The 13,210-nt window shown below is 40.4% G+C and overlaps 1 protein-coding gene across 9 annotated transcripts in view; it reads left to right on the top strand.

Annotated features, from left to right (window-relative positions):
- The window catches only part of PTPN5 (protein tyrosine phosphatase non-receptor type 5), a 74,257-nt gene that overhangs the window by 33,029 nt on the left and 28,018 nt on the right, over positions 1-13,210 (top strand). For 5 of the 9 annotated variants that reach the window (XM_056493707.1, XM_056493708.1, XM_056493706.1 and 2 more), the window contains exons 3-5: positions 8,199-8,365; positions 9,273-9,392; positions 11,198-11,281. In XM_056493707.1, the coding sequence (XP_056349682.1) occupies positions 8,199-8,365; positions 9,273-9,392; positions 11,198-11,281 (371 nt within the window). Of the gene's footprint in view, positions 1-8,183; positions 8,366-9,272; positions 9,393-11,197; positions 11,282-13,210 lie in introns of all 9 variants that reach the window. The other 4 variants (XM_056493702.1, XM_056493703.1, XM_056493701.1 and 1 more) reach the window with 1 other exon arrangement.

Here is a 13,210-nt window from a genome sequence, read left to right as displayed (position 1 = left end):
CAATACAAGTTAATATTCAGTATCTCTGCCCTCTGAGAGTCTGCATTCACTTAAGAGCTGTAACTTGACGCCATATTTAATTTTTTTTTTAAGCAAACATTAATCATGTATCATAAATTGGTCAACACCAGTGTGTAGGACCCTAGGTATGAGATGAGTTCTGTGTGGAATACTTAGTTCTTCCAGAAAGGGGTTGGTGACAGCTCCCCCAGACTCACCATTGAGTAAAACAATATCTCTGGTGCCAGGCTGAACCTTTCCTCCTCCAGGGATGACTTTGTAGGCTGGCATCCTGTCTTTTTTGCGTTTTTCAAATTCTTTTGATTAATTGGATTTAAAAATGACTGTATGGAAGCAGGAGACTTTGAGGAGATTGTGAGTTTTGGTTTTATCTTCCCCATATTTCTTTTCCTCTGCAGTTATCATTTTTTCATGAGCTATTTCTTGAGCAACACCACAGTGAGCTACTCTGTGGGGTGGGCAGTGGAAGTTGAGATAGAAAGGCATTTTAATGCTATGTCACTTCACCCTCTAAGACTGGATTTTGTGTTGCATTTCAGGTAGAGCACAAACACATTTGCAGAGATTTGCACTAGAATCACTAAAAAATAAAACTTAACATTAACTAAGAACAGATTCTTTCTCACACGGAAAAACAGGCTTACTTTTTGAATCATTAATTCTGTTTAATAAAACAAAGTCCTTATTTAGCTCCTAACAGTCCCTCAGTTTCTCTGCTAACGGTAGCAGTGGGTTAAACATTAGTCTGAAAATGAGTCACAGTTGTCCTTGTATAATCTGAAAGTTAGTTTTAGAAATGGATTTAATAAATTAGGAAACTCCTAGGCATTTTCTTTTTTCATGACTTATGAAATGTGCTGTCCAGAATTCTAATCACAGAAAAAATACTACCTTGGAAATTTAATTAAATGTTTATTTCCATGTGTACCGCCCAACCTAAGGGTAGCCTGCACCCTCTGTAACTGTGATAAACTGCTTCTCACCACTGATAGTAGAATCCCTTTTCTGTACAGGAATTTAACAGGTTAGGAGATGTTATGCTTGAGTTTTATGGAAACTGCAATAAAATGGCTAGGATTTTCTCTTCATCTTATTTAATGATGAAAGTTGAAACAGGTGGACACTTCCACTGCAGCAACTCAGCTGAAGATGCCCTTAGGAACTGGAATCTATCCAGATGATATTTTCACTTATCATTGTGGCACTTCCCTGTGGCAGCCAGGCAATTATGACACAGTAGCTGTTGGACTGTTGAAAAAAATCACAGCAACTTGAAAGCTTTTCTAAATCACAGCAGAGAGCCTTGTCTGTACCCTGAAATTCACAGAACATATCACCAAGCACGTAACATTGGTGATTGATTTGGAATCAGATGAGGTTTGCAGTTTGTTTGATGGCCAATCTCCTCCTGGTGAAGAAGAGGGGGAGGCAGTTTTTCTTGCAGTCTGATATTTCTCTTCTCCATTCCTCTCCAGCAGCTTGCAGGCTTGCTTTTCTATGTGACCCCGCAGTATCGTAATAATGGTCCTGGGTGAACATGAACATTTTTTCTGCCCTTCACCTCTCTTTCTCTCCTCCCACCCATCCCAGATGAAGTAGCAGGTGGACTGAGTGGGAGCAGTGTGAACCCAATGCAGAGAAAACGTGTGACTCAGCAGTTCAGCAGGGAGCTGCTGAGCGGAAAGGCAGCTATTCTCCTTTCACACTCTGGCATCAGGTTGCTGTTCCCTCAGAGATGAGATGAGGATGGAGATGTGCAGCCTCCAGCATGGCAAAGGGGCTGCGTATTCTTTTCAGCAGAACTTATTTCAAGTAGATAGGAAAGTTTCTTCTTCAAGTTTGTTAGAAATGTTGCTAGTGAAAAGGGAGGAGCATCAGACTGGAAATACGTAGACATTGGTTATGTGCGTGAGTCGTTCACAGATTTTCTGCATGATTTTCCCTCTTCCTTTCTTTCTCTCTTGATGTGTCTTTCCCTTTTGGTAATGGCAGTTTGGCATTAGCCAGACTCCATCAGCTGAGCTTGGGAAGCACAAGTCTACAGTACTTTTCCTGGCAAGTAAGTGACAGCCCTTTTCCTCTGCACTGTCAAAGAACTCCACAGAGAATGCCTGCCTTCTTCAGAAGGGGACTTCTGGCTTTCCCCATGCCCCTCATGGACAAATAAGCACAAAGGAAAGTTGATAATTGTAGGCTATCCTCTGTCCTAAGGGGGTAAATTAATCTTCTCACTCACTATTAGAGAGGGGTCATTGCAGTGTCTATCTAAGCAGCTTTGCAGTAATGAAAAAGTTGTATTTTATTACCAATTCTGTGTTTGTCTTTCAGAATGGAGGACTGAAGCAGATTTTTCTGTGTAGACTAATCAACAGCAGGTAGACATTTTATATCAGTGGTTGTACTTACTAAAAGCTCAGTTTTAAAGCTGTAGTGTGCATCATTGTCACTGAATTTCCCCAACACACACACACACAAAAAGCAAGCTGTGGGGTGGTGACTGAAACAGTGTCACTGGAGAGTTGTTGGGCAGCTGAGCTCCCCTTGATGGGCATATCAACCTATGAATCGGTGTGAATGAAATACAAATATTTCCAGTGTGATGCTTTTAGCAAAAAATGCTCAGCTTTCCCAAACAGAATCCTTAAATGTTAGAAATTTCAGTTGTTCCTCACACAGCTGTGAATAGCTGTAGCCTGGCTCAGCTTGTTCTTACAGTCCAGAATAGATACACTTAGTGCAAACTAGAAGCATTAGAAATCATAAGCTGAAGTTCATCTCAGATTAAGTAGCATAGAAGACTGACACCCATGTTGCTGGTGATTAGGCTCAGTCTTGGTGAAGAGTCTTCCAGTCCTCTCTATTGTGTCAGAGAGAGTAGTTCCAGTTTCTTGGACCTCTTGCTTAAATTGATGGTATGTCAGGCTTATTTCTTCACGAGTTCTGTTACAGAGAAGAGTTTGAAGTCTGCAGTTACAGTCTGCAGTCCTACAGAGGACAACAGGATGGATCTAACTAGCTTCCAGTTAAATATCAAAGTGATTTCAATGTTGCTTTGGTGCCTTGCATTATATAGTGGTAAATGTAGTGGGATCCATGGATCTGCCTGGCTTATTGCTTGTGTTTGAATTAAGCTGTCTGATACTTTCTGAAGTAGCTCTCAATGTGGTTTTGCATTGCAAATGCAAGATCTACCAACCACAAACTCTTGGCAGCTAAAACTTGGACTTTATCCAGAATGGAATTGGAGGTACAGAGAAGATTACACTGGTGTAAATCCCCTCTGTCTCTAGTCAGTCAGTAGTAGGTAGCTGTGGGGTGCATCTGGGGATGTTTTGATTTGCAGCTTTTAATCTGGATACTTTCGGGGCCTAGATGATCTCCTTCTGAGCAGCATTTTACTCAGCCATTTGAAAAACATAAATGTATTGGACTCTTGTAAACAGAGCAGATCAGGGATCATGCAGAGTAGCAGTAGTCGTGATTAGAAAGGTCAAAAAGAAAGAGTAATGGGGGAGCTAGCATCCCCAGTTTTCAACACCAATCATTATATCTTTAGTGTAAATTTTCAGCACAACTTACTGATGAGTCAGGAGTGCAGACAGAACCAAGAAGAAACAGACTTTCCTTGGCTGCCTATAAACAGTAATGATGCAGCTTCTGTCATGTTTACTACTTAATAAATTAGGTTGATGTTGATAAAGAAATTCAGTAGAAGTTTCAGAGTTATAAAGTAGTGACCCACTAGTTGGTTTCCTGCCAAGTGAACAATGTAAGTACACAAGTTTGCCATGCAAGTATGAGAGGTCCCCTTCCTCTTACCCAATACTTCCCATACCACTGCAGCGCAAAAGAAAGCTAATTATTCAGTTTGCATCTTTTTCATGCTGCAGTGACAACCAAAAGATTGTTTTCTTAGCCAATTCTGTTCTCCTAAGGCTCTGTTCTTTGGATAAACAGGCTTTTTACCCTCCAGTGCAAGCTGCCTCTCAATCATGTGCACTCTGAGGCAGCTCATTCAGCTTTGATGTGTCTTTCCAGCACCTGGACTTGCCTGCAATCAGGATATCTTATGATGTGTGTATTAACAAGGTCTTGACCAGATCTGTGAATTGCGATGCCAAGGGGTGTGTGCAGTTGAGGAGCATCTTAAAATTCTTGTCAGCAGTGGACTGAGACCCATCTCAATAGTGTACTTTCATCTACTGTTCTTTTATCAATAGCAGTTCTCCCTACCAGTTAGATGGAAATTAAAGGCAGAGATTTCAGTAGGCAGTTGCATTTGGACATCTGAAGATGCAGAAGCCATAAATAGACTTATTACTCTGGTCTGAAATGCTGGTAATCTTGATGGATGTGAGGTATTTCTGGCATACCTCATACTTTGTTGTGCTTCCACTCTGTGGTCCATTCCGACAAATTCTCACCACACATAGCCATCATGAAGATGTGGACAGGTTCAGAGGGGTATGTACCTCAACACCCCTAAAACAATTAGGGGCAGTGCAGCTGGCTGCAATGGTGTATTGGCTGCTGCAGATTGAGATTTGGCAGAACAGATGAGGCCTCTTTTGCCCTCCTGTCTTGTGTGTCTGGAAGGTAGAATTCACCATTAACAAAACTTGTACTTTCCAGTTGGATGGCAGTACCATCCAACCCAGAAGCATAATTCCCACAGGGACAATGTGATGGATTTACATAAATGTCCAATAACTGTATGAGCACTGTCTTTTTATTGTTGAGGTGCATTTTTTTCTGTTTTATAAAAACAGTTTTGTTGAGGAACAAGCCGCCTTTCTCTCAAAAATACATTGTTAAATTAAGTCTGCCAAGGGAGCTGTGCCAATTCCTTGAGACTTAGCACCCATGCACAAGTTCCTTTTAAAATGTTAACTTCATTAGGAGATACAGCCAGGTTGTGAGGTTCTGAGAGGTTGTTTTTTGTTTTGTTTTTCTCTGAAAACTTTGAGTATGAATCAGTTGAGTTACAGAGTTGCTAATGCCTCACCCACAGCAGGATTTGATGGGATCGTGGCATGTTTGTTACTGTAAGGCTTTGTTGACTTGCTTATTATTGCTGCAGTGCTTTTTAATGTTTCAGCTAAGACTGGTGCTCTAAGCACTTGTTTTTCTGATAGTTATATAGGTGTTTTTTCATTCTTCTGCCTGTTATGTACCCATGTATGGAGTCAGAAAAAAAGCGATAGAGAAATACAGGGAGGTTAAAATGGGCATTGCCAGAGTTACAGAAGCCAGCTTTTACCTCTTGAGTGAAGAAAGATGTTTCCCTATATATGTTATTCCATACTATGATAATGTGCAGTGCTGTGCTGTGTATTTTTGACAGCTTGTTTTGGTGGCACTACTTAAGGAAAGAATACAGGATGAATGGATCCCTGGCATGATCCAGAAAGTGCTTTTCCCTGAACAGCAAGGATGAGTTTAAGTTTATGGTGCTGTTTTGAAATTTCAACTTGCTTTCACAAGCCATATGGCTGCTACAGATGTCAGAGACCTTTTAATTCTTCTGCCAAAAGGGGTTTTTTTTTTTCCATAGCAAGTGTAGTCTTGTACCAAAGCAGAAGTATGCATAGAACTTGAATCTCCATTCTCTGTGATGCAGGAAATGAGGAAGCTATCATATGGGTGCTACATTTCACTGTCAGTCAAATCACTTGCAGGGGAGGGGCTCAGTTCATTCCTGGATGCAGTCATCCTTGCCAGCTCTTTCAAGACATTCACATTCACCTTGACACAAGAAAGCTTTACTGATGTTTCACTTGCTATCTCATCTGTAAGAATCCTGGGCCCATTAGGGCAAACAATACAGGAATATAGGATTGCAAGATGATGTGTGAGCGCTAATTGAAGTATTGTTTAAATCTGGCATAGTTAAATCAATACAGAACCAAGGTGGGTGTCATTATATTTGTTAGAATCTAATCTTTTGGGATATGTAGGAGAAAATTTTTGAGTGGACTTTAGTTAATACTAGACCTTCTCTTGGTATATCCAAGACATGTATCTGTTTATTTATATGTATGGATTCAGCCAATTCTCCATTATTTTAGTTCTTATACCTTTTGCCTTCTGTTGTGCTAGTGAAAATATCTCTTGCTAACAATGTCAATTCAGCAGAGCTGGAATCCTGGGCTCCCAGGTCCACAGGCCAGGTCTCTACCTTATGCAGTGAAAATAATTGAAAGTAAGAGTGATCTATTGTCCTTCACATAGGGCAGTTGTAAGAAAGAGAATGTGACCCCTACAGTTGTACAGGTGTTACTAGACAACACTGGAATTCCAGGAGTTGGACTTCTGGGCTGTGGAGAGGCACAGATTCCCATGGTTACAGATACAGAGCAGCGCCCTAAGTTTGACATCTTTGTTCCAGAAGATGCAGTTAAGTGGCCTTCACATTGTTGTATTATAGTCAGGGGTGTTTCCAAACAGAAATGACCTTGTAAAATCTCAGACTGCTACAAGTATGAAACAAAAAAATGCTGTTTACCTGCTACATAAGGCAGCATCTTGGGTCAGTTAAAAAAAAAAGTTCTGAAATATGAAATATTATGACTTATAAAAACCAGCTGAAAGCTGAGTGTGAAATCTGCATTCCTTGGCTCCTTGCATTCCTTGGTCTGGTTGTCTTCCCAAAGTTTTTTATTTTTGCACTGTGTATATTTTATCTTAAGATTTGGGGAGGAGTATCCAACACAGGAAATCATGAGAACTAGGAAAAACAGTAAATATGTTCATTAATCATTCTTAGTGATAGAAGTGCATTATTTAATGCAGATAAAAGTGGAACTATGTTTAGTGAAAGTGGAATGTTAGAGACTTTAGGAGCAAACTAATAAACTATAAGAAATAGGTATTTTTGAAGCTTTAGATCTCAGCCACAGGTGCATGTCTCTCTGCAAGGATGACAAAAATAGTTTCTGACACGAAGAATCTGTCCCTGCTAAATTTTAAATTCCTGTTCTGAAACACAGAACATAAACATCCCACGAAAATAGCAGGAAAAAATTGGCAATCATTAACAAGTATTTTCCTCTCAATTCTTGTTCAAATCTAGCGAGACATGAAGCAGTTTAGAAGCTTGAAACTTTTCAACTTTAAGGGCTGAGAAATAGACTTCCTGTGTTATCTAGCATTAAATAAAGCAGCATTAAAAGATTAATTCTTACTATGGGCAGACCCTCAGCTGATAACAAGATATATTTCATTTGCCTGATTGGAACTGTGGCTAGAGTTACTATTGTGAGACATTTAGAGAAATGTTTGCTGAGAGGAATGTTTTATGGAAACCTGACCTCAACAAATCATGTAAGGACCAACGGTGTGGCTTTTCCCTGGGACAGAGGAGGCTGGTTTGGACTTAAGTCTACGGTGTTATACATAGGCCAACCTTGGGGCATTCCTCATGTACAAAGATGTAAGTTAGTAATACTCACACCCAATGGTTCTGATCTTTCATTCGTTCTCATTTGTAATTTGGAATTTATATCTGCACTGATTCTATTCAAAATACTGTTACTGAGAGAATAGCCACACCAGTGGTTATTTCCACTGAACAGAGCAGCATTGCAACATTATTAAATAGCTCTTGAGTATGAATTCATCCAAGAAGTAGGTTATTGGAATAAAGTCTATTTTATTAGTGCCTTAGGACACTCAGCCAAAACCCAGAGTCCCCGAGCACTATTCAGACACATTACATGAAAGAGTCTCTACCTCAGAAATTTATAATCGGATTAGACAAAGCAGACAAATAAAAGAAATGGAGAAAGTGAGAGAGGAAGGGGCAAAATGGGTTCTCTGCCGTAGTGTAGCTGGAAAGTGTGTAGCTAGGCAATAGCACAGTAAAAAGTAAAAATGAAAAAGTGCAGCAATGTAAATGAGAATTTGTTAACAACAAAGCTCAGAATCTGCACCTCCGGAAAGAAAGGGAAAATAATTTATCCACCCACACACACTTTTTTCTGATGAAGGCAGGTGAATAAAGCTGCACTAATAGAGTGTGACGCTCACAATCCTGAGCTGCGCTTGCTGAGGCGGAACTGAGAGGTAACCAGCGTCTCCAGGAAAACAATAGCCCTGCAGCCCCCGCGGTGCCTGCGGGGTCACATCCCATTCATCCCTGCACATGTCGTTTTCACGTGAAGGTTGTTCCCATCCAGCTGTTATGGAGTCGGTGGATGAAGCTGAAGGACGGCAAGGAGAGCTGAACAGGAAGGAGCAGTCCCTGAAAGCCTCCCAGAAAACAGCAGGGCTCGGTTGGCCTCCCCAGTGGAATGGATTAATGCCCGGAGACAGCATGTATCTGTTTGTCCTCTCACAGATACTGGTAAGGCATCGTGCCATAGCGTTGGAATGCTGGGACCCTTCCTTTAGGCTGTGCTGGCTCGGGAGGTTTCCTCATTCACTGTAGATGTAGCAGTAGCAATAGGTGCAGCCCCCATTTCTGCAGCCGCCTCTCATGGCTTTGCCATGAGACAGAGTGTCCCAGAGTCCCATTCCATCTCCTGCCGCTCTGAAAATTTTTGCCAAATGAACAATATCCCACCAAATCAATTTTCTGCAGCTGATATGTATGGGACTAAAGACCTATGTCATTAACAAGTGGAGCAGGAGGTGTATTCTTTAAAGCTGGGGTGTGCCCTTCATAGATGGGGATGAAGTTGTACCTCTCAGTGAGTGTGTTAAATATAAAGTCACTGCCTATGTGATTTATGTTAACTGTGGCATGTGCAGCACCCTTAAGTTCAAATGAAAAGTTTCTATGCGTGTATGTTTGTGTGTGTGTATTTATAGTGATGCCTATGTGGTACATGGCTATTTGTGAGAGCTTTGAGAGAGGCCTTAAGAGTCTTTTAATAGCATCCTAAATTCATGGAATTACTAATTTTGATCTAAAACTAGTAATCCTGAAAGCTCAGTAGCCAGAGGAACCTGTTACTCTTTCAGTGTTGCTCCGCTTGCAGTTTCTGGACAGCTCTTTTGCTAGTGAGGGTCAGAGGGAGCCTGTGTAACTCAGTGATGCACATCTAGTTAATAGTGGCTGAGCTTGGAGCCTTCAGTCTTTTAATTCCTGTTAAGCTACAGCCTAGAAAATACCTGACTTCTTAAAGCAAAAGCGATAATCAACGTGAAATCAATGCAAACTAAATTAGTTAATTATGCAGTCTTGAAATGAAAATGAATGCGTGTATAATGAGAGATGCTAATTATGTTTTTTCTGATTGATTGCGCAGCTTCTCTGCATGATGCTGTGGTACAGCACTTATGGGACCATCCCAGCAGCTCAGAATGCCTTCGACCTGCTCTCTTACTTGCTTACCCCATTCAAACAGGTTTTTTCAGATCAAGGGGAGGTAAGTCCCTCTGTTCCTCTCTGGTTGTATAGTTGATGTCAGTAGCCTTGGGTGGTGCTTCTAATATCTCTTCTGATACGTATAATGTGTGTATTTCATGTGTACGCCCTGAAATGGTAGATGAGTCTTCTGAAAGAAGAAGAATATTTTGAGCTATTGGGCTGAATTCTTGGCTATGATGTTAGGTCAGCACAGCAGTTTTTTTGTCATGTGCAAATTATTGCAAATGAAACAAAGCAATAAGAAGTTATCTCATTAAGATTTAACCCACAGTAAAGGGAGAGTTGGAATTTAATTTCTTAGGATGAATAGAAGCTTAAATTCTGGAAGAATGGATCAACCCATATAGAAGGAGAAAATTGCACCATAGTCTCAAAAATACATTTTTGTTGAGTGTTTAGAACATATCTGTGTGCAGGAAATGTATTTCAAGTGTACTAGTTGCACAGGTTCAATTATATCTACTGAGCTACCCCAGTAAAATTGCTTAGCTTCTTACCATGACATGATGACATGTATGCCAGAATGATTCATTTGATAAATTACTGGTAATTATACCCAGTGCAGATTTTTCTAGTGTGGACAGAGCCTTACTTAAGTGGTGAACAGCTACTTTCAAAAATCTGATTAAATATATTTGTTACCAGAATGCTTAGATCCATTCTACATTATCTTTGAGGCAGAGGCTTTTGCAGTGCTAATAGAAAATCTGATTCAGTGCCTCTTGTGATTGAAGTACAGTGGAGACTGTTTTCTGTTTTCTCAGTGTTCGTGAGCTGCATGTCACCTGCTCTTTTGGGGTTTTTTGAAAGAAGCACTTTTTCTTTGCCCTTTTGCAGTTGACTTTATTATGCACAGAGCTCTTTACAGACTGTTGCCTGTGTCATATTTGCAGTGGCTCAGTCATTAACAAATTGTTATTCCCACCAGAAAATCGCTGATTTGTATAATTTTGACATACAATAATTGTCCTTCATGGAGGAAACTGATTCCTAGAATGCATCACAAGAACACCAAAGTACGGCTCTGTGCAGATGTTCATGCATATGTTTGACGACTGTTTATTCTAACACTATTTATTGTGCAAATTTTCACTTGAAAACAGTATAGGCAAAGAAATCTTCTGATGTTAAAATAAGCAAATGAAAGCTCTTAACTCCAAATTTCTCATTAGGTCTAGTAGGAGAAAAACAGAGTAAAATTCCTTGCTCACTGAAGCCCACTAGAACTGAATTTTATACCTTCGACTAGAGAACAGGTTGAACTATAGACTACTATGAAATGACTAAGACATCAGAATTAATTCCACTGCCAGTGGTGTGAATTAACCTGATGGTGGTTCACTGAATGTGTAGAAAACACAGAAAACTCCTCTGTGGCTGGATTCTATTTTAAGAATCCCAAACCCAGGAACAGTACTAAACTTCATTTAAAGCCCTTTGCCACAGTATAAAAATCACCCAGATTGTAGCAATAAAGCATTGGTCTAGTCTGAAGAATTAATTGTGGGTTCAGATCTCAACTTTGGCAAAGTGTGAGGGTAGGAAGCAGAACTCCTGTTTGCCTTCACAGCGAAATCTAGGGTTTACACCTGCTGAGTTGCTGGGGCTTAGAGATGGTTTCAGTTTCCATCTTCTCCAAAGCCTGGCTTTTTTTTTGGTAGCAATGGCAGCTTTTCCATAGGTGAGTATGATATCAGTAAATCTTCATGGAAATATTACACACTTGGTCAAGGGCATGCATGCAGACACTGCACTGTGCCCCTAAATTCTTCATGAATCATTGTCTATTCTGTTGTTCCACAGAGCCTGACTACAGTTGGGAGTGTTGTGGTATCTTACATCTTGCTGTCTTTAGCTTCTCTAGGACTGCTATTTCTAGGATCGCTGGTAAGTTATTATACAGCACAAACTATATTCATGCCCTTTTTCAGTGAGTTTTTATAAGATGTCTAATTTATCCAAAGTTGTTGGTATTATGCCCAAGTTGATTGTAAAGCATCATTTTTGGTGCTGTTTCTGCATAATTATCTGTTTGCTTTATGTAGAGGAATTAACCTTACTCAATTTCTTGATGAATTGGGGATTGCACAGAAGTAGAAAGGTGTATGAAATTGTTTTTTAGTTTTTCCATCCACAGATGGGCAAACTATTTGCACTGAAGTAGAAGGGATGTGGTCCATTAACAGGACTATCATCTTTTGATTTCAGTGGCAGAAGGAGCTGCTCCAGAGTGCCCCTGTTCTTCTGAATGTGAAGTCCTGTTAGATGTAGACCAAGGCCCCAGCTGCAGAATAAGCTTAAGTAGCATGACTACAATTAATCTAGTTAGCTGTTGGAGAGCAGCGCTGTGTTGTGTTTCTCCATGGATTGTGTAACTGGCACAAAGTTGTGTGATAGATGGGAGAGCTATTGAGAACTCTGTCTTATCTGGGAGCTCTAACTGAATGTGGCTTTTCAAACCCCTCTACACTGTTCTCTTACAGTGGGAATGCAGCTACTGAATGTGCAGGCAGAGCATCACCTCCTGTCCTTCCAGAGGTGCACCCAGGTAGCTCAGGAAGTTGAAGCTGTGCTCTGCACATGCTGTTTGAGTGATGCACAGCATAATAAAATGCATCCCAGAATCATGGGACTGTAGGTGGACAGAGATTGCTAATCTAACATTCTGCTTGGAGCAGGGCTGTTACCAACGCTTGGTAAAGTCAGCTATGAATTTTTCCACACATGTTTTGAAAACCTTCAGGGAAGGAAGGTTTATCATCTCTCTGTGAGCCTGTGCCACAACCATGTGGCATTTTTGAGGAAGACATTTCCTAGTGTCTCATCTGAATTTCACAGATGTAGAAGTCCGGGTGAAATTTCTGCAGGCTTGTGGCCATTGTCCCTTGTGGTATCAGCTGACACTACCAAGAAGTGTCTGGCTGCATTTCTGGAGCTGCCCTTCAAGCAGTTGCAGGCCACTGTTAAATCACTGCAGCCTCTTTACCAGGCTGAACAAGCCCAATTCCTTCCACCTTTTCCTGTACTCTAGACCCTTGACCTCCTTTGAAACCCTCTGCTGGGACGACTCTAGTTTTTCCATATCTGTCTTAAATTGGAGAAACTAAATTTGTAGATAGTATTCAAGGTGCAGCTCTGTCAGTGCCAAGGAAAGGGAAATGCTTCCTTTGATTTGCTGGCCACACTCCCTGCTAGGAAGTAATGTCATATTATATGCCATGGTTAAATTCACTCAGAGGAAGCACAGTGGCAAAATCTTCTGTTTAATGTGTCAGGAAAATGGACTTTCTAAAAACCATTCACAAGGCAAAGTAATTATAGTTAATGGCTCTGTTATTGTGATCATTGATGTAGGCAAGGAAAATAGTGAGGTTTATGCAATTTTCTGGGTTTTTGATGCTGCTGTACCTTATCCAGATTAATTTTGTCATCAAAAATAAACTTTTGGTAATTCTGTAATTGCAAATATTTAAAAAAAAAAGACACCTAAGAATTGTCAAGAACTGTATGAGTTCCAGATAAATTTGTAGCAAACATTCTGGGCTAAAAATCTGAATAGCAGGGGTGTGATTTTTTGCATATTCAGCTATTTCTTTATGGGTGAAAACATTTAGAACTGACCAGTTCTTAGCACAGAATGTAAAGTTAAGCGAAAGCTCTCTGTGACCAAAAGTTCTGATCTCTCTTTGGACAGCTTTGCATGTGAACTCCTTGCAAGTGAGCATGAATACCACTATAGATTAAAGAAGACTTGGCCCATCTTTGTGTTGGTTAAAATTTGTGTATAGAAAAACACTTTCTGACAGTTTCCATGTT

Source organism: Oenanthe melanoleuca, chromosome 5 (genome assembly GCF_029582105.1).
Source record: "Oenanthe melanoleuca isolate GR-GAL-2019-014 chromosome 5, OMel1.0, whole genome shotgun sequence".
NCBI classification, from domain to species: Eukaryota; Metazoa; Chordata; class Aves; order Passeriformes; family Muscicapidae; genus Oenanthe; species Oenanthe melanoleuca.
This window is presented reverse-complemented; position numbering and strand designations above follow the sequence as displayed.